Here is a 19,268-nt window from a genome sequence, read left to right as displayed (position 1 = left end):
AGTAGATACATTTATATAGTCTATAGCCCTTTGGGGGCAACCATAAAGCTAATGCAGCCCACTGTGAAATTGAGTCTAACACCCCTGATCTAAACACTGTTTTGCATACAATGGTTCTGTTACAGGTAGGAGAAGATGCTGAATGCTGGTCGTGAAAACCTCCCCTACCTTGAATGGTATTAAAAATTACCTTTCCCTTTAAATCTGGTGTTCAGAATGCCCCCCAGAAACATCATTTCCTGCTTGTGTGATTGGCTCACTGATTTTCCCAGAAGTCTGTACTAAGATACAAGTTAGATATCAGGCATCAGCTGCAACAAAAATTATATTTTTGGTGAGCTACCCCCAATAGGAAATCACAGCTAAAGGGATGATAATTAAGAAAGCACTCCCATTAGGCCCCTTTCACACATGCGGAACATATGTCCGTATTTCATCCATTTGCGGTTTGAAATACGAACATACATGCATTCCTATGGGATAGCGGGTGTCTACCGATGAACATCCGCAGATATCCGATATAGTCCGTCTCCGCTATTGTCCGATTCTGCACACGGAGGTAAATCCTGTTTTTCTATCCGTCTGCAGAGTGGATCGGAGGAACACGGACAGACGGTCCGTGTTCATCCGATCCCCCATATCGGAGAGCGGAGAGCTGACAGGATGGTCCCGACACAGTGTGCTGGGACCGCCCTGTTATCCGCCGGCTCAGCGGGGATAAACAGAGGGATCCCCGCTGAGCAAGCAGATCATCACGGGGTGGATCATTACGGATCCATCCCGTGTGAAAGGGGCCTTAGACTCACTCTGCCATGTACACAGAGAAACACACAGGGATTTCTATATAATAACTAGGAATCTACAACATAGATTGTTAACATCCTTGCAATGTACATAGATCACCCAGAGGGGAATGTGCCTTTTATTCAGATCCCTGCTGACTGCATCTTCAGTGACACGTTTTTCTTCAGTTCTGTCATTTCAAAATGGATGAAGTAGTCATCAGTTTTTCATCAGGTTGCATCAGTGGTCATCAGTTTTTCATCAGGATACATCAGTGCTCATCAGTTTTTCATCCGTTTTTCATCTGTGCTCATCAGTTTTTCTTGAGCTTTTTTTACATCCACTACCAATGCAAAAACATATGAAAAACTGACCATTTGTCAAGTTTACATCTGTTTTTTGTCCAATCTTTTTTATCAGGAGAAAAATAGAGCTTTGATCAGTTTAAAAAAATGGATGATAACGTATGCCGATATAAATGGATGATCATCCATTTATATCTGTTTTCCCATAGAGATGCATTGATGTCTGTTTTTCATCCATCAGCAGATGGATGAAAAATGGACAAATGAACAGCATATGTGAAAGGGGCCATGGAGTCAACTCGTGCCAAGAACCATTGAAAACAGCATTTTGCATGTCAAACACCAATCACAGATAAGTACATAACTGACACTTAAATTTAAGTTTTTATCTGTCTGCCACGGTCCCACATGCGGTGTGGGGGGGGGGGGTATTTTATGCTCCGTCCCCACCTCCATTTATGTATCATAAACTCCATTTAGTGACCAAAATAGAGCCATCCATTTTGAAAAAACAGTTTTCTTGTTAAGCTATTTCAGAATATTATTCCAATTTTGCTGTTCTATAAATAGTCATTTGCTTTCATAAGTTCATAAATACTCACATGTGTTCTATATATTAGGAAATGCAATATACCGTATATACTCGAGTATAAGCCGAGATTTTCAGCCTCTTTTTTGAGGCTGAAAGTGCCCCCCTCGGCTTATACTCGAGTCATCGCTGTCTGCCTGCTCGATCAGCGTGTCGAGCAGACAGACAGCGGACATTCTACCATTCAAACGCCGCGCCTCCGCCTCCGCCTTCGCCTGTGATAGGCGGAACACTGAATTTCCCAGCAGCCTGTGTTCCGCCTATCATGGACATCGTCTCATCCTCGTACTACAGACGAGGATGAGACGATGTCCGTGATAGGCGGAACACAGGCTGCTGGGAAATTCAGTGTTCCGCCTATCACAGGCGAAGGCGGAGGCGGAGGCGCGGCGTTTGAATGGTAGAATGTCCGCCGAGGCGCCGACGAAGAGCGGCGATCCTGGCAAGGCACGGGACGGAGGCAAGGCAAGGCACGGCACGGGACGGGACGGAGGCAAGGCACGACACGGGACGGAGGCAAGGCACGGCACGGGACAGAGGCAAGGAGGCAAGGCACGGGACGGAGGCAAGGAGGCAAGGCACGGGACACAGGCTCGGGACACAGGTAGGCTGGACACACACACACACACACACACACACACACACACACGGACACACACACACAGGGATGGATGGATACACACACACACAGGGATGGATGGATGGATGGAGACACACACACACAGGGATGGATGGATGGAGACACACACACACAGGGATGGATGGATGGATGGAGACACACACACACAGGGATGGATGGATGGATGGAGACACACACACACAGGGATGGATGGATGGATGGACACACACACACACAGGGATGGATGGATGGATGGATGGACACACACACACACAGGGATGGATGGACGGACACACAGGGATGGACGGACACACAGGGATGGACGGACACACACACAGGGATGGACGGACACACAGGGATGGACGGACACACAGGGATGGACGGACACACAGGGATGGACGGACACACACACAGGGATGGACAGGCATGTCTCACCCTCGGCTTATACACGAGTCAATAAGTTTGCCAGTTTTTTTGGGGGTAAATTGGGGGCCTCGGCTTATATTCGGGTCGGCCTATACTCGAGTATATACGGTAAATCCATTCATGACTGTGGTGATATGCAACTGAAAGTAATTTTTTCATAAGAAATATGTCACCGCTGCCTTTCTAAAAAAAAAAAAAATGCTAGTTGCCTGGCTGCAATATTGACACTCTGACTTCAGTACTTGGAGTACTGAGTCACTGACATGAAACAAGTATAGACATCAAGAGACTTAAATAAAAATCCTGATCTGCATATTTGTTCTGGATTAGTATCTCAAAGCGGAGGGCTAGCATGGCAGCCAGGCAGATAACATGCAGTATGAGAAGAAAGCAATCACAGCATCCATATTTCACTCAGGAAAGGTTACCTTCGTGTCTTGGATATAATCTTTTGTTTACAGTATGGTAAAACCTGACCTATAGGCAGGGCAGGACTTAGGGTAGTGGGGGCCCCTGGGCTTGAGTTACTTTTGGGCCCTACATTCTATACATTACCGTATTTATGGGCGTATAACACGCACCAAGTTTAGGAGGGAAGTTTAAGGAAAAAAACGTACATTTAAACGCCCATCAATGCAGCCTTGTCCAGTGTCATTTGCAGCCTTGTCATTGCAGTCTTGAAGTTTAAAAATGGCGCCGCCAAGATACAGAGTCCTGTGTATCTTGGCGGCTCTTGGCAGCTCTTGGCGGCTCTTGGGTCCTCTTGGCGGCTCTCGGGTCCTCTCGCAGTCCCGAGCGGAGCCGAGAGTAGCCGAGTGTACTCGGCTCGGGTCACAGTCACGCCCATTCCCTTTGTTATGTCCATCATAGGGTGGGACTGGGTGGGACTGTGAGCGGAGCCGAGTACACTCGGCTGTGTATCTCGGCGGGGCCCATGGGCTTGAGCCCAGTCAAGCCCAATGGTAAGTCCTGCCCTGCCTATAGGCTACCCAACATCAGCTTGATTACAGATACACATTAATGCTACTGATTGCAAATGTTGCCTGCAATTATAAAGCCATTTTTCCTCTCCTTGAAATGCACCTTTCCATTCTCAAAGCATATAAACATAGTGGTACCTTTATAATCTATTCCATTGTCTGCACTTTTTTATTTTCCCATATTGTGCAGTCTAAGTAAACTAAATAGCAAAGATACTAATGTGCAGATTTCAACTTTTTGTTTAAAGTGGTTGTAAATGCACAAGGTTTTTTACCTTTATGCATTCTATGCATGAAGGTAAAAAACTTTCTGTGTGCAGCAGCACCCCCAGCCCCCCTTAATACTTACCTGAGCCCCCTCTCAATCCAGCGATGTGCACGAGAACTTTGACTCTCCAGGTACTCGCACTTATTGGCTTTTGAGTTTAGTAACACTTCAATGTCAAATGTTAAGCCCTTTTTTTTTTTTTTTACCGCTAACCACTCCCCCATCTATTGAGATCTAGAGACAGCCAGGACACAGGAAACATTACTGCGTATTCAATATCTAACAGGAGAGCGTGATCATTTTTTAGACTAAACTGTCTGCATTCTTGTTCCAGGCCAGTGATTCATTCACCAGCACCAGGAGAGTCTTGGGGCCTGTTGAAAAAAATGCAATGGCAGCTCCCTTATTTCAATCCTCACAGGATCATTTTAACCCACACCCTGTGCAAAATTACGATATGTAGCTCCCCCTTACCCCCTTGAGGCAATTAGGAACCCCCTCGATGGAATGAGAGTTGAAAATCACAAACCCAAGAAAAGAGGGATTGAGCACAAGAAACCCAAAAGGACAGTACACACTCCAAAACTTACAGTCAATACAGAAGAAGAACCCTTGAGCCAGACTCGTACTCTGTATTCTTCTGACTGTAAAGTCGTAGCAGCATATTATCTCCCCGAATGAGCCACCAGACTAACTACAAGTTCCAAGTTTGTATACAGCTTCTCTGGCCACTCTTCCAGTAGACTAGATTGCTCCCCAATGCAACTATCTAGGTTCCAGCTTCTTTCCTCCCTGGAAAATCCTCAGACCAGACAGTGCAAGCTTTTATGCTCCAAATTCAGGTCTTCCTTCTTCAAGCACTTGGCCTGCCCAGGCAGTAGACCTGGGAGGCCAGATAACAGTTACACACATGTCCTCCCCAGGCAAAGCCTGGGATATAATATATATATATATAATATATTTGTCCCCAAATATTTATTAATTTCCCCAGCAAACACCCTTGGCAAAAATCCTCCTAGTGGTTGGCCAGAAAGATCTAAATATTCATAACTCAGGCAATTGGATCTTCCTAAACTATTGCCAGGGACACCACCCAACAGTCAATATAACACGGCACACTAATTTGACCTTTTGCAGAACCACTTTGTGTTCTCTATAGTACATTACCATACCTCCCAACTTTTTGAGATGGGAACGAGGAACACCTATTAGCAAAAATATGTAGGCTTAGGACACATCCCCTGCCATGTCTCTTAAAGGAGAATTATACAAAAAAAGATTAGTTTAAACCATAAGTGTTTTTTTTTAACCACTACTATTCCTTTATACTGTCTTTTGAAATTAACAAATGCAGCAATTTGGAAATTGAATGAAAGGTTTAGCACTGGGAAACACTTTGTGAAAGAAAGAAAAGTGCATTTTATATACATAGATCAGACCAACATGAGGGACAAATGAGGAGAAAAAAAATGGGGGGCAGTCCCTCAAATTCAGAGAGAGTTGGGAGCTATACATTACACATCGGTTTTCTATTTTTACAAGTCAAAATCAAATTTCAGTTAATGCTCAATTTTCACGTTTAAGATGCAAAGTTAGGGCTCCTTTATCTCCCTCCTGAGAAATCTTAAGTATCTTTGGATTTATATTTTCTGATGAAAACCCCTTTAAGGAGCTGGGTCCACTAAGGCGAATTAATGGGGTAATTACTCATTTTTCAGCATGTGTGTCATGCTGTACAACTCATGCTTCAGCGATACATTTATAGATCAGTCAAAACAACACTTATGCACTCAAGTTCAATACAATGACAGTTACTATTCTTCCATCACAATGCTCTAGAAATATCACACAGAGAGACATCATAAACTTGGCTGGAAAGTGAAGATCAGAGGGGTGACTATGTACTATCTCTGAATTACAACCAGCCTGGATTGCTGCAGAGAATCTAATTACGGTGATAAGATTCTTTCTCTACTTAGTAATATCCAAATAAAACATTCTAGTCAGCCAAATGTCTGGATCATTATCTTTTAGAAAGACATTTTAAAGTAGAACTCTGGCCTAAAATATTTGATTGCACTTGTCACTGAAACACAAGTACCAATTGAGAGGCTCTGGTGACAGCGATCACAGGTCAATTAGCTTCAGTATAAATCACACAAATAGGAAACAAAAGGGGAATACAAAGACACTGAATTTTAAAAGAGCCAACTTCCCTAAACTACGAACCTTGCTAGAAGGCATAAATTTAGATAAAATCTTAGGAACAAAGAACATGGAGGAGAGATGGGTATCCAAAGAATTGAGAATGGCAATCAGCAGTTTTCAAACTCTAATTAAGAAGTGGAAAATGAGGGGTTCTGTTGAAACCAAACCATGGTCGGGTAGACCAACTAAAATTTCAGCCACCACTGCCAGGAAAATTGTTTGGGATGCAAAGAAAAGCCTACAAATAACTTCGAGTGAAATACAGGACGCTCTGAAAACAGGCGGTGTGGCTGTTTCAAGATGCACAATACAGAGGCACTTGAAGAAAGATGGGCTGCATGGTCCAGTTGCCAGAAGAAAGCCATTACTACGCAAAAGCCACCAAGTATCCCGCTTACAATACGCCAAACAGCACAGAGACAAGCCTCAAACCTTCTGGCACAAAGTCATTTGGAGTGATGAGACCAAAATTGAGCTTTTTCGCCACAACCATAAACACTACATTTGGAGAGGAGTCAACAAGGCCTATGATGAAAGGTACACCATTCCTACTGTGAAACACAGAGGCTGATGGAGGGTGAAACAATAACCATGAGTGAAAGAAATGTTTTTGTGTTATAATTCATATTCTCTGAAAAATGGCCAAGAAATCATAAATTCTGCCAGGGTGTGCAAACTTAGGAGCACAACTGTAATTGTATAGTGGAAGGCAAATGATAAATGCTTTTCAAAAATTTGTACGAATAAATATCTGAAAAGTGTTGTGTGTATTTGTATTCAGCCCCCTTCGTAGAACCACCTTCTGCTGCAATTACAAGTCTTTTTGGGTGTGTCTCTACCAGCTTTGCACATATACAGAGTAAGATTTTTGCCCATTCTTCTTTGCAAAATAGCTCAAGCTCAGTCAGATTGGATGGAGAGCATCTGCGAGCAGCAATTTGCAAGTCTTGCCACAGATTCTCAATTGGATTTAGGTCTGGACTTTGACTGGGCAATTCTAAGACATGAATATGCGTTGATCTAAACCATTCCATATTAGCTCTGGTTATATGTTTAGGGTCGTTGTCCTGCTGGAAGTTAAACCTCTGCCCCAGTCTCAAGACTATTGCAGACTCTAACAGGTTTTTCTCTAAGATTGCCCTGTATTTGGCTCCATCCATCTTCCCATCAACTCTAACCAGCTTCCCTGTCCCTGCTGAAGAAAAGCACCCTTACAACATGAGGCTTCCACCACCATGTTTCACGGTGGGGATGGTGTTTTTAGGGTGATGTGCAGTATTAGTTTTCTTGACACACATAGCGTTTTGCTTTTGGGCCAAAAAGTTCAATTTTGGTCTCATCTGACCAGAGCACCTTCTTCCACATATTTGCTGTGTCCTCAACATGGCTCCTCACAAACTGCAAACAGAACGTCTTATGGCTTTCTTTCATTAATGGCTTTCTTCCTGACACTCTTCCATAAAGACCAGATTTGTGGAGTGCATGACTAATAGTTGTCCTGTGGGCAGATTCTTCCACCTGAGCTGTGGATCTCTGCAGCTCCTTCAGAGTTACCATAGGCTTCTTGGCTGCTTCTCTGAGTAATGCTCTCCTTGATTGACCTCTCAGTTTAGGTGGACGGCCATGTCTTGGTAGGTTTGCAGTTGTGCCATAATCTTTCCATTTTCGGATGATGGATTGAACAGTGCTCTATGAGATGTTCAAAGCTTGGGATATTTTTTTATAACCTAACCCTGCTTTAAACTTTTCCACAACTTTACCCCTGACCTGTCTGGTGTGTTCCTTGGCCTTCATGCTGTTGTTTGTTCACTAAGGTTCTCTAACATACCTCTGAGGGCTTCACAGAACAGCTATTTATAAATTACACACAGGTGCACTCTATTTACAAATTAGGTGACTTCTGAAGGCAATTGGTTCCACTAGATTTGATTTAGGGGTATCAGAGTAAAGGGAGCTAAATACAAATGCATGCCACACTTTTCAAATATTTATTTGTAAAAAGTTTTGAAAAAAAATGATAATTTTCCTTTCACTTCACAATTATGTGCCACTTTGTGTTGGTCTATTACATAAAATGCCAATTAAATACATTTATGGTTTTGGTTGTAACATGACAAAATGTGGACCATTTCAACTGGTATGAATACTTTTTCAAGGCACTGTATTTTTTCTAATTTGATTCAACAGGAAAAACACGGGGATCTTGGTAGACCCCTAGTCTTTAGGAGGCATATGATACCATAATAATATAATAGTGTGACTTAATGTATATTTAAAGCCAAAACTTTTTTTTTCCATTTGGCTAAAGTAAGGGAAGCCCCAAACTCCTGTCAGACCTTTTTTTAGTTGTGTCCCAATCGGAAGAGTTCTCTACACATTCTGCACTATAGTCATACCAAGAACTGAGAAGAAATCTCTCTCTCTGTTGGAAGAGAGATGGTAACAACTCAAAATGTTAAATGTAATTGTAATTGAAAGATGGTAACAAATTTGTGAATCTTCCCAACAGGGACACAGTTAACAATAAAAACAGGATGGTAACTCTTTTTCATTCTATCCAAAACTAATAATACATTTTATTTTAGATGCACTTTAAAAGCACCAGTTGGGCCAATCAGTGTTGTCACATGGGTGTTGAGAGCTCTGTATAAATTACAACTATAGCAATTTGAAGCTTATGCAGGACTTTGCTTTGGTATTTGTGATTGAACAGATTGCTGTAGAAACATAAGGAAGGCAAGTATGCTGTTGGCAAAGACTGCATTAAAGCAGCTGTATCAGAGCATCACAAACTGAAAACCCTTATTCATTATTTGTAATATTCAAAGCAAACTCACTCATCCATCCATGTCTCTATGCTTTATTTTGTTGAGAAAACACCCTGAAAAACATCCCCCTAGAATTTCTAACTGCGGCCATCCTGAATAAAGGCAGATGATTCATGTAGTCTTTACTTCCTGGAATCCATCTGTCCATAGCTCAGGTATGTAGACAGGATAGTGTGGTTAGCTGAGAAAGCACCTCCTCCCCTTCTCTAGATTATAAACAAAAATGCCAATGAAGACTCCTGGGATATATGACATAATTTTTGCCTTAAGCCAGAAACCAACTGAAGAAATGTCCAAAAAATGTTTAAACAAGTAATTATAATATGCCTTCCTATATATTTACTAATGCTAGCAGCGTAAGGATTTAAAATAGTTAATGATGAAAAAGAGAGTTTACATCCACTTTAAAATGTACCTGTTGCTTTGTTCTGCAGTTAAAGTGTTACTAAACCCACAACAGTAAAATCAGTCTGTATATGCAGTAAAGCATGCTTGTTATACTCAATTCTGAACCTAAGGGGTTAATCCTCTCCATTATGTAAACAGGCTGTTTGATCCTGTCTTCTCTGATCCTCTCCTTCTTCCACTGTTTCCAACCCATCTCCTGTTAGAACAGAACCTTGGGGGCAAGCTGCACATGCTCAGTTTGGTGTGTATTGCTAGAGAATTTTTCTTGAAAGAGTGCATGTGATCAGCACAGGGCCAGACAGAGGGTCAGGGGTTCTGCAGCTTCATAAAACAATAAGAGTAGAATGAGAACTCCTCCTACAAGCTTTAACGAGACACTGATAGAAGTTACAACACTGCTATGTACTGCTGCTGAGAAAATTTATTTAGCAGTTTATATTTCCATGTTCTGTGTACTGTGGGAGAACAGATATAGTGAATGCAGGGTCCTGGGTTTAGTAACACTTTAAATTTGGAGCTACCTTGTACTAAGGCAGGGGTCATCAACCCTCGGGCTGCGGCCCACTGCCGGGCTGTGGCCTCTTTGCAGCCGGGCTGCGAAGGCTGCGCTGTCTGACGAGTGGCAGCGGAGCGAGCAGAGAGAAGACATCATCTCTCACCGCCCGCCCGCATCCCCGATGTTCCATGCTCATGGGGGGTGGGGGGGGGGCGCTATACTGAGGCGAGCGAGCAGAGAGATGAGATCATCTCTCATCACAAGCCTGCATTGCCGCTCTTCCACGCTCACAGCAGGGCTGCTATAATGCTGGAGGTGAGGCGTGGGAGCAGAGAGATGAGATCATCTTTCACTGCCCACCCACATCACTGCTCCTCTGTCGACGCAGCGTAGCAGAACACTGATACACTGCTGGAGGTGAGGCAGGGTAGCAGAAAGAATAAGAGACGCCCCTCTCCCCATTACTGCCTTTATCCCTTACTACCCACTAATCCAGGCTTGCCTCTGAACTAATGTGCACACCTGTGCTGCCACCACTGCAGTGACAACCTTCATGTGGTGCCAGGTGACAATCCACATCTGGTGGCAGGTGACGTGGCAAATGACAAGCTGCATCTGATGGCAGGTGACGTGGCAAGTGACAATCCAAATCTGGTCGCAGGTGACGTGGCAAGGGACAAAATGCATCTGGTGGCAGGCAATGTGGCAAGTGACAAGCTGCATATGAAGGCAGGCGACATGGCAAGTGACAATCCACATCTGGTGTTAGGTGACATGGCAAGGGACAAATTGCATTTGGTGACAAGCGACATGGCAAGTGACAAGCTGCATCTGAAGGCAGGTGACGTGGCAAGTGACAATCTGCATCTTGTGGCAGGTGACGTGGCAAGGGACAAAAAAACATCTGGTGGCAGGTGACATGGCAAGGGACAAAATGCATTTGGTGACATGCGACGTGACAAGCTGCATCTGAAGGCACGTGATGTAGAAAGTGTTAATCTGCATCTGGTGACAGGCAATGTGGCAAGTGACATTCTGGCACATTCTACATTATGGTGAGTTGAACTATTTCATTATATATTACAATGTAATAATAGAAATAATGGGCTTCAATCATCCTGACATCATATCAATGATGGTGCCGGGATGATTGAAGCGCCAATGCCAGCCATTGCCCTGATAAATTGCCTGCGAAAAGACGCATACCCCCCCCCCCCCTCCGACCTTGGCACAATTTCCTTCAACGACGCCGGTCCCCGGTGCCAAAAATGTTGGGGACCACTGTACTAAGGGACACCACCACAATGTTGTGACTTTACAGCAGGAAAGTCAACCTCAAATGAAACAGAGGGCAGAACTGAGTGGAATATATCCTCAAAGGAAAGGATTATGTTCACTGAGGGTCATACCTAATTAATCCCAGAAAAATTATAACACTTTGGTAATTAACTTCATAGTTACAACTACAATTTACATTTTATCACAGACAGGGGCATTTTCTGAAGTATTTAGCTGCAAAAAGTATTTTCTGAAGTGTATCCCTTATCAGCTGGAGGACAGCTAAGGACTCATTAAATTAAAATCCTAAAAGCGGCTGAGAATGCAAAAAAAAGTCACAGGGCTGAATGCAGCACAAGACACCAGGTTGACATTCTTGCCTTACAGGCACATACAGTATGTACACTAAACAAACTGTACCTGGGTGCAGATTAAGGTTGGACATACACTGGAAGAACATTTTAAGAACATTCATTTAATTTTGAAATCATTAGTGGGGACGAATTGATGTTCGTTTCCAGCCGCAGTGATTAGAAAATTTTAAAAAGTAGGATGGCGCAGTTTTTTCGAACAATATTTGTCAAGTCAATGAATGTTATGAGAATTTCTCAAATTAATGTTTCTATAAATGTTGTACGAATGTTTGTTCAAAAATCTACTACTACATGGCCAGCATTAGTGTGTAGTCAAGTAATTACCTTCAAAATATACTGGAGGACATTAAAATGATTCTGAAGTCTTTTTTTTGTTTTTGTTTTTTTTGTTTTTTTATAAAAAAACATGTTATACTTACCTGCTCTGTGCAGTGGTTTTGCACAGGGCAGCCCCGAGTTTCCTCTTCTCGTGTCCCTCTTCGCTGCTCCTGGCCCCTCCCTGCTATCGAGTGTCCCCACAGAAAGCGACTCGCTATGGGGGCACCCAAGCCAAGCTGTAGCTCAGTGTTTTTTCAGACACGGAGCTGCCATTTACCCCCTCTCTCTCCTGATTGGCTAACTGACTTGATAGCCGCGGGAGCCAGTGGTGCCGCTGCTGCATCACAGCCAATCAGGAGGAGTCAAGGGACTTGTGGACATCGCTGGAGAGAGATGGGGCTCAGGCAAGTTTTTAGGGGGTTCTGGGAAGGCTGCTACACACAGAAGGCTTTTATCTTAATGCATTGAATGCATTAAAAAAAAAAAACCTTCTGCCTTTACAACTCCTTCAAGGCATAACTGAAGGCAAAAGCTTTCATTTAATTGAGTGGGAGACAGAGATCTGTCAAGATTTATTGCTGTGTATGCCCTTGATAGGAAGATCCACCCTCTCTATTTGTCCTGTGTATTGTTATCACTAAAAGTGAAAGAAAATCCCAAATGGTGGGTTGTCACCAAAACAGGAAAAGAAGGGAAATCTTAAGCCCCGTACACACGAGCGGACTTTTCAACATCCAAAGTCCGACGGAATGATTCCGTCAGACTATTCGATCGTGTGTGGGCTGCAACGGACTTTTGATTCGCAAAAAACTGACAGACTTTAGAAAATGGAACATGCTTCAAATTTTTCCGACGGAACTCCGCCGGACCCAGTTCCTACCGAAAAATTCGCTCGTGTGTATGCTATTCCGACGGACTAAAACCGACGCTAGGGCAGCTATTGGCTACTGGCTATGAACTTCCTTATTCGAGTCCAGTCGTACGTCATCACGTTCGAATCCGTCGGAGTTTGGTGTGATTGTGTGTGGCCAAGTCCGCTCAGTCGAAAAGTCCGTCAGAACTCTGTCGGAACTCTGTCGGAACTCCGGCAGAACTCCGGCAGAACTCCTTCGGAAGTCTGTCGGACATAAGTCCTCTCGTGTGTACGGGGCTTTATAATAGGTACACTAGTTCTAGTCACGGCCATGGATTTCCCTCATTTCGGAAGTATTTCCTCCTACCTGCTATTGTTCCTATGAGATAGCAAGTGAGAGAATTGTTTTCATTCTTGTCCAGTGAAGGACACAGGAAGTATTTTATCTTCAAGGTGTCAAAAGCAGACAGCATAGCAAACAAATGTTAACAGGCTCAAGAAAACAATAGAGAATTGGGGACTGCTTACATCTCACAGCCATGTGAAGAATCTTATGCCCAAAGCAGCCAACAGATGAGGCTGCAATGTTCACCTTCCCCCGGAAAATGTGTAAACGGAAGACCAAGTGGTGGCCTTGCAAATATGGTAAAGAGTTGTTTGATGCTAAAAAAAGTACACATAAAAGTACTCACAAAGTACTCACAAATCTACTAGAGTGTACCTTGAAACTGGTGCAGATTGAAGACAAGAGTAGTTAGAAGAAAAACTCATCCCACAGAGAAATTCCAGGGGTGGAAGCCCCAAGACTCACACTAAGTAAAAGATGCCTTCTAAATTCCAATGATAGACCCTGCGAATCATAGACTTCTTAGCTTTCAGTGTCATAGGAATTACAGAGAAGGGAATACATTTGTTCATCAGAGTCAGGGATTCAACAGCCATGACCATAAAGCAGCATGATAAGTGGGACCTTAGAACAGAAGATCCTAATGATTTGGTAAAGCCCACAGAGCATCTAAGGGAGTCTTTCCAGGTTAGTGTACCACCTCTGCCTGTGTCCGTTCAGAGCAATGAGGACCACTACAATGTCCTACATCTCAATCCTGAGAAGGTTCTGGGGAGCAAAGGCATAGATCAGGGTGTAGTAATCCCTCTCAGCCAATTCTTCTTCTTGAGGATCCCTGTACCTGGAGACAAATCTGTCAAGTTAAAAAAGTTGTAAAACCTGGACACCAGGAGGTCCACATCTGGCATCCCCTAATCTAACACAGGTCATGGAACACCTCTGAGTGTAGTGACCATACCCCTGGGTCCAGATCCTTCTGGCTAAGGAAGTCTGCCCATGTCTGGACATTGCTACCAAAACTAAAACATGAAGTTCTGCCTAGAACAGGGTCTGATCTAAAAAAAATTCCCAGTTCCTCCCTGATAACTGGTGTATGCCACTACCTGGATGTTGTTTGATTTAATTTAGATGGTGTGACTCTCCAGCAGGATGGTTAAAAGCTATAGAGAAAGACAATCTGCTTGAAGTTCTAGGATGTTGATTGGGTGATGAGACTCCTTCAACAATGAATTCCCCTGCACCGACAGATAACCAGGACTCCTGCCCAGCCTGACAGGCTGGCATCCATCATGAGTATCCTCCAAAGGATGGGATAGAAGGACTTCCAAGCCAAATGTATGTGCCAAAGACCAAGGACAACCTGGTCCCCAGACATAGACAAATCAGTCTAGCCAGAGACCAAATCAACCTGTTCCATGGCAACAGAATGTTTTATGAGTGAGTTTTTCACATCAGGACACCAAGAGAACACAGTAGGTCTAGTACTGGGGCCAACCCCCTTTTTTGATTACAAAAAGTGCAGATGAAAGGCAGTGTCATGAACTGATAGTGCAAGGGAACTTCAGATGCACTGGTAAGATGATGGAGACACATAAGTAAGCATCAGCATTATGGATGCCCACAAAAAACAGAAGTGAAGGAAGGAGATGATGGATTTGCTTGATCTCGTGCAGAATTCTTAGATTTGAATGGAGACAATATGTGAAGGGCTTTCACACTGAAACTAAACTGCCGGCATTGCGCTGCTGCAGTGGCGCTATGTGGGCTGTTATAACCCTTTTATAACCCTAGTGGCCAAATAGAGTCACTAAAACGACGGTAAATCAGCGCCAAATATAGCGTCGCTTTACCGCCGACGCCCACAACTTCCCAATCTGAAAGTAGCCTTAGATTAAGAAAGGGAGTACCAAACAGGCTGCCCTGCAGTGTTCATATGCTCACAGGGAACATGCTACCAGGATAAAAAGCAAAATAAAGATGGAGTGAGTACCCTAAGGCCCCTTTCACACTGAGGCGCTTCTAAACTGCCAGTAAAACACTAAGCGCTTTTGAAGAGCTTTTCAGTCGCTTTGAAGACTTTTTCAAGCGCTTTTGAAGAGCATTCCATTCATTTCAATGGAGATGGGCGTTTTTTCACTACCCTGCCAGTGCACTCTCCCAGTGTGAAAGCATTCATTGATTTTAATGGAAATAGGTTTTCGTGAGCTTTTTAGGAGCTTCTTTTAGCTTGAAAAAGCACCTGAAAAGCGCCTCAGTGTGAAAGGGGTCTTATTGTCCATTCTACAATGTAGGAGGATACTATTGAACATTCTGTTATGCTGCAGTCAGGGATCTGATTATGCTCTCTGGCAGGGATGCTTGGATTACACAGCTGGCAGATGAAACAAAGCACCGTGACCACAGAGTGTAAACACCCCGTGGTCCTTTGCAGCTTAAGGGAGGGTGCTTATGGGCGCTAAAAATGCTCCTCAACTGCGAGTTTCAACACTCCAAACTGCAAGGTTAAACAAGCCATTTATGATCTTCTAAGGTTATTCAGACAATATATCAGTTCTGTTAAAAGCCAGACAATCTGCTCAGTATTTATATACCTTGCAATCCAAAGCTTTGTACATTGCAGGTTGGGACTGCATAGAGTTGGCACCTGTCTGGGATCCACCCAGACAGTCTGGGTTTTGAATCATGTCCGAATGTGGCTCAAACAGGGCCTGACAGGAGGGTGAGGGGGCACTATGCACGCCACATTACTATTCTCTTTGGAATGCCCAAAGGTATCCCAGGTCTGTTACAATCCTATAGTGTATGCCACAAAAAACATTTGCTGTGCGCCGCTAAAGTGTTTGGGTTTGACTTGAATTAAAAGTGGCAACCCTAGGACTGCAGCTTCTTGTCACATGATTCTGTTCTGTGGCACCCTCTTCTCCGAGAAGTGCTGGTCAGTGTTCAGGATCTGGGAACACTTAAACCTGCATATTTGGAGGCACAGATGAAGAGCAATGCAGAAAGAAAGATTTGTGGTAACAGCTTTATGTTTCCCTATGTTATATTCTTTCACATTTTTGCCATTGTTGCTTGAGTCCACTACTCAGTAAAACATGTTACTACTACCATAAGACTGAAAAATGTAAATGATCCTCATACATAAGGAACTAGCTTTTGTAAATCAAAGCTACACATACTGCAGCAGAACAGTTGAGGAACTACAAGTCCCAGCAAGCACCCCTAGCTGCTAGCTGACAGGTTGTTCGTGTCTGATGTAAATATTTATCACACCAATGCGCAAGGCGGTCTAACATTTACTACCACACATGCAGTATTCACTACTTCCCATGTCGTTTTCTGGGAAAAGCTTGCGTAATATTTTTCTCTATTTTGAATCTATTCAATTTTATTTTGTAGAAGAAAATATCCTATTTTATACATCTTTTATTTTACCTGATAATTCTACTGCAATGCCTCTGCACCATTCTAAATTATTTAATATCCACCGGTGATATTGTTATTTTTGTGTTACACATATATCACAATGTATTTTATAGAAAAAAAAAATTCTTCCAAGTATTAATTATTTACACGGGACCTCTGATAATAAACACTAACATGTGAATGACCTGCTACAGCTAGAAGCCAGATAACATATCACAGTATGGGACAACATATAACCAACACACACTGGCTTTTTGGGAAGAGCACAATTCAAAGTACAGTAATATGTAGTAACCAATCAAAATTTATTGTTCATACGTAATATTTTAGGATAATAAAAATGAAAAAATTTTAAATCAAGAATTGGTAGCTACAAGTTTTACACACAATAATATTTAACATTCATGTTTTCTTTAATATTAATTCAGAATTCATATTAACCATAATTATTTAAACAAAGCATAAGCAAAAAAAAAAAACCTGTTTTGTTCAGTCTGTACAAAATAACTTTGCCCTATGTAAGTGACTAAATCAGCGACTTAAATAAGTAACTTATGTGTAAAATAAATAAATAAATACATACATATATACATACATACAGAAATAGAATATAAATAACTAAATATAACAAAATCTTCTAAAAATAAAAACCTAAAATAAATAAGATAAAATCTTAAGACTTATAAACAAGTGAGGTATCCTTCATATAAATAAAAGAAATACATAAAATATTTAAACAAAATAAAATCTTATGACATCTTGTCATTTTGTTAAGTGCAATCCCTTTTGAGAGATCACTAGATGCAGAGTAGTCAAAAGCCAAACAGCTCAGTTGCTTATTGGCTAATTTGAGTGTTTGTTTATGATTGTGGTAGAGACGTCAGATTGTAAGTTCTTATGGTGACAAATGATGAGCGGTAACAGCACACTATTCTTAAAAGCCCTACCTGTGATATTCACAGTGATGGTGTATTTCTAACGGATAAGCTAACCCCCAGTGCTGTAAATGCAATCTAACCTGCTTTCTATAGATGTCCCTGTAATGATATATTACAAAGCCAGCATCTTATATTTGACATCAATCACACTGCACTAAGTCAGGCTATTTCCTACCTTAGTTAGCTGAGCAATCTTCTTGCACATCTTAACATGCAGTTCCTCTGTGTATTCTTGAGTTAATAAAGGGCTTGCTTTTGATCCATTATACTTGCCATGCTGATGATTTTTCCCTGTGGCCATGCTGCTGGGTGAAGGAGATTCAGCAAGTGGGTGCAGTGTTGTCCACCCTGTGCAGTTTTTGTGTAGGGTAAGGCAGTGGCTGCACAGGAGAGGCAGTCCAGGCCCCTGCACGCCTTTCTTGTAACTGCAGATGTCCTGATCCTTCAGAAAGGAGCCAGACTAGGGAGGCTGCAGCATGTGCTGCTGAGTGACTGTCTTTCTTATTGGACTAAAAGCTGACAGGGAGATGCCGGGAATTCTTTTCAGTATGCATTTCTCCTCGCAGACAGAGCCAGTCCTGAGCCAGACGCAGGAATATTTCCAGCCTGGCAACATGTAATATTAAGGATGAGGTTCAGATTCTCCTTTCCTGGCATAAAAATAATGCAGTAACAAAGTGATGGATGGGGAGACATAGGCAGAGGCGTAGCTGCAAGCCACAGGCTCTGGTACAATTTCTGAGCAAGAGTCGTGATCAGTTGAGGATGACTGTAGCCAATCACAATTGTCTAGGGATGAGCAAAGATGTGAATAGGTGCAGTTTTTGGAAACTGCTAGCAATATTCGTGATGTGATTTGGGAGCTGCTCATCTCCCGTACAGTTTGGGCCTAATTTTACCAATTTACCATTTTTCTAATAATGAAGAATGAGAATCAGAATTGTTTGGCTTCTCTGTTTATCAGGAATGCAACTTGATCTAAAGCTTATAGAAGATATATTGCCTCAAGAAATATTCTAGAAAAAAGGTAGGGGTGGGTATCATCATCCTAATTGGATTAGTGGAAAGAGAAGGGTGGGTTAACATGGACTACTCCATAAAAAATGCCATGTAACACCTGTGGTGTTTAGTGGACTATCTCGATACCCAGTGAAATGGCTAAAATAAAATATATTTATTAGAAAAGTATATAAAAAAAAATACATTTATAGTAAAACAACAGGACCTGCTATGCCATGGTTGCATACAATTAAAACATTACAGAAGACTGCACCCCGTCTGAGCGACATGCATCGCTGGGCCCTTATGACTTTAGGATGCAAAATATTGGTTATTTATATCAATTAATCCCTGCTTTTTATTTATTTATTTATCACTTACCGTCCTAGGGCCACCTAGCAAGATCATCACACCGTAATTACCAGACTTCTCCATGCTGCAGGCTTAAATCAGTTTTGTTTAGTGTCAGCATTCAGCTTGCTCTTTTTCCCGGGTGTTTCACATTAAGACAATACAGGGTGGGTATTTTCCTTAATTATTAGGCATTATTATTTTTTGTGATGTCCCCATACTACCTGTTTATTTACTTATAACCCTCCCAATACAACTTTTTGTTCTTTTTTAGCCCGTCCTACTTTCATTGCCTCCCATGTTCGCCTCGGGGGAGACACCCATACTGGGTGTTTCCTGTGACTCTATTGACTTCCCCTTGGGCTTGCATTGGTGGGTTGCATTGTCTTTTTTGTAAATAAACTCCATTAACGAAACTGTATGGTAGCCTCGCTTCAATGTTGTTGTATTTAATTGCATACTATGTGTGTAACTA

At 42.4% G+C, this 19,268-nt stretch overlaps 1 protein-coding gene across 1 annotated transcript in view; it reads right to left on the bottom strand.

The window, feature by feature from the left end:
- FAM184B (family with sequence similarity 184 member B) overlaps positions 1 to 18,132 on the bottom strand; it is a 152,721-nt gene extending 134,589 nt beyond the window's left edge. The window contains exon 1 of the mRNA XM_077477729.1: positions 17,619 to 18,132. Within this exon, the coding sequence (XP_077333855.1) occupies positions 17,619 to 17,744 (126 nt within the window). The 5' untranslated portion in view covers positions 17,745 to 18,132. The remainder of the gene's footprint in view (positions 1 to 17,618) is intronic.
- Positions 18,133 to 19,268: the final 1,136 nt, after the last annotated feature.

This window comes from Lithobates pipiens, unplaced genomic scaffold (assembly GCF_037356315.1).
Source record: "Lithobates pipiens isolate NorthernLeopardFrog02 unplaced genomic scaffold, aLitPip1_a1.2 Scaffold_13, whole genome shotgun sequence".
NCBI classification, from domain to species: Eukaryota; Metazoa; Chordata; class Amphibia; order Anura; family Ranidae; genus Lithobates; species Lithobates pipiens.
This window is presented reverse-complemented; position numbering and strand designations above follow the sequence as displayed.